General features: G+C 40.9%; 1 protein-coding gene across 1 annotated transcript in view; it reads right to left on the bottom strand.

Annotated features, from left to right (window-relative positions):
• Window positions 1-2389, bottom strand: part of LOC103737440 (tRNA:m(4)X modification enzyme TRM13 homolog) — a gene marked incomplete at its 3' end in the record, with an annotated part of 7543 nt that overhangs the window by 1223 nt on the left and 3931 nt on the right. Inside the window, exon 2 of the mRNA XM_008837272.2 lies at window positions 2200-2370. Coding sequence (XP_008835494.2) covers window positions 2200-2370 — 171 coding nt within the window. The remainder of the gene's footprint in view (window positions 1-2199; window positions 2371-2389) is intronic.

The following is a 2389-nucleotide window of genomic DNA, read 5'->3' as shown; positions in this document are numbered from 1 at the left end:
AGCTTCCAGTCCTCTGTGTCTCTAATTCCAGGGGATCCAACACCGTCTTCTGGCCTCTACTGGCACCTTACACAGTGCCCATCCATGCACACAAAATACTCATACACAAAAAATAAAAATGAATAAGTCCTTAAAAAGAATATAGTATTAAAAAATCAACTCTTCAGTATTTATTTATTTATTATTTGTTATTTATCTATTTATTTATTTTGAGACAGAGTCTCACTCTGGAGCACTGGCTGACTGGAATTTGCTATGTATACCAGGCTGGCCTCAAACTCAGAAAGATCCACCTGCCTTCTGTATTCATCTCTTAAGAATGCAGACCTTCCACACGCTCACAATATCATTATCACATCTGAAAACTTAGGGTTGATTCAACAGCCTCGCACGTCATAGTCTAGTGTTTTTAGTTGTTCTGAAGACTGATTCCACAGTGCATGTACTGCTTTTTAATTTTTTGGTCTTTTTAAGACAGGATCTCCTGTAGCCCCAGAGGACCTGGAACTTGCTATATAGACCAGGCTGGCCTCAATCTCATAGAGATTCACCTGCCTCTGCCTCCTGAGACCTGGGACTAAAGGCATGCACCACCACACCTGGCCAAATATATGAACTATTCTTAAAACAAACAAACAAACAAAAAAACCACACAGTATAGTGGAATAATTAGATACACAAACAGAGAATTAAAAAACAAGGAAAGAAATGCAAGAGTGTACTCTCCTACTGCTAGGGAAGTGTATCTTATCTAAGGAGGGGCCCAAAAACTGGTGATAAATGAGCTCAAGGCTGAGTAGAAACTGACCAGCTCTTTTGACTGGGTAACCGTGGAAATCCTGCCGGAACAATAAGGCATATGAGAAGATACATGGTCTGATGTCCATGGACAGTAAGCCACGAGATCAAGTGACTCATGAGATTCAAAAAGGGGAAAGACACAGGTGTGGCAGGTGATCTGCATATTAATACTTAAAAGGACAGGATGCAGAAGACATGGGAGAAATGGAAAGAATGGCAGTGATGAAGGGGAGAGCTAAGAAGTGTCACAGAAGAGAAGGGCATGCCATTTCAAGAGGAGGAGGAGCTGCAGCAGAGATAAAGGGAACTGGGATGGTGAGTAAGGGGAAGTGAGGGGAAGTGCACGCCATGTGAGAGACAGCCACTCTGGCTATGCTCTTGAGAAATATGGATTGGATGGGAAGATGTGTACTTCCCTCCCACCCCCGGCTTTTATGCCTTCTAAAAAATATAGAAGACAACACAAATACACAGTACTCAAAAGTTATTTTCGGTAGATTTGAATAATGTCCTATGCAGGTTTCACGTTCTTCATACATGTGGGGATGATAAAGTAAGCAGGAGCTGGGAGGTTAACAGTAGTGAACATTTAGAGCACTAATACATCCCTGCACTTTTCATGTAACCTGCTAAATCATCACTCAATAATAAATAACCATCCCTAGTTTTGGTTGTTAGCCTTAGCATTTAACGTGCGCTTCTACTCTCCCAGGAGAATCTGAAGAGCTAAGGGAAAACATCTTAGGTTCTTCTGGTATAAAAGAAATTTAGTTTTTCTTTTTCTAAGAATGCTGAAACACAATAACCTTCTAGTGGGCGAGTACTTCACAACCAGGCACTTCCCAATTAGGTCCTCTAACACCTACCTTCTGGAGTGGAACAGTTTCTCTAAATAATTTATTTCTTTTTTTGTTACAATATAAGTCAAAGAACTTTAAAGTCTATGCAACCCAGTATTTAATGAAACACTCTCAGGTCATCCTGCAAATAGTCCAAATGGACATATAAATAAGCAAGCCATGTATTTTATTTAACATTGGCCAGTGCTATTATGAAAACTGTGAGTTGTGAACATAAGAAATCTACTCCAGGGGCTGGAGAGATGGCTCAGCAGTTAAGAGCATTCCCTGCTTTTTTGGAGGAACCAGTTTGATTCCCAGCACCCACATGGAATAACAAGGCCTTAATCCAGCACTTGGGAGGCAGAGGCAGGTGGAGCTCTGTGAGTTTGAAGGCAGCCAGCCTGATCTACACTGCAAATTCCAGGCCATCCAGGACTATATAGTAAAACCCTGTTGGAAAGAAAGGAAGGAAAGAAAGAAAGGAACCATTGAAATGGTTAGGCTCATATAAGCTAAGTAGTGCACTAATTTAGATATTACTGGTGTATTCACATACCTGTTGCCACACCACACAGGTGCTTTCCAATTCCCACCACAGGTAGTTTTCCTTCTCTTAGCACAGGAATCTTGTCTGAGAGAAGGAAATAAGAATTAAGTTCTCTTATGAGAAAAAGTATCAATGTGGCCTTCCAGACAGAACGTTTACTAGAATCTTTTAATTTTGGGGCTGAAAGACGTTAAACCTG

Source organism: Nannospalax galili, unplaced genomic scaffold (genome assembly GCF_000622305.1).
Source record: "Nannospalax galili isolate Female #2095 unplaced genomic scaffold, S.galili_v1.0 scaffold11198, whole genome shotgun sequence".
Lineage (NCBI taxonomy): Eukaryota > Metazoa > Chordata > Mammalia > Rodentia > Spalacidae > Nannospalax > Nannospalax galili.
This window is presented reverse-complemented; position numbering and strand designations above follow the sequence as displayed.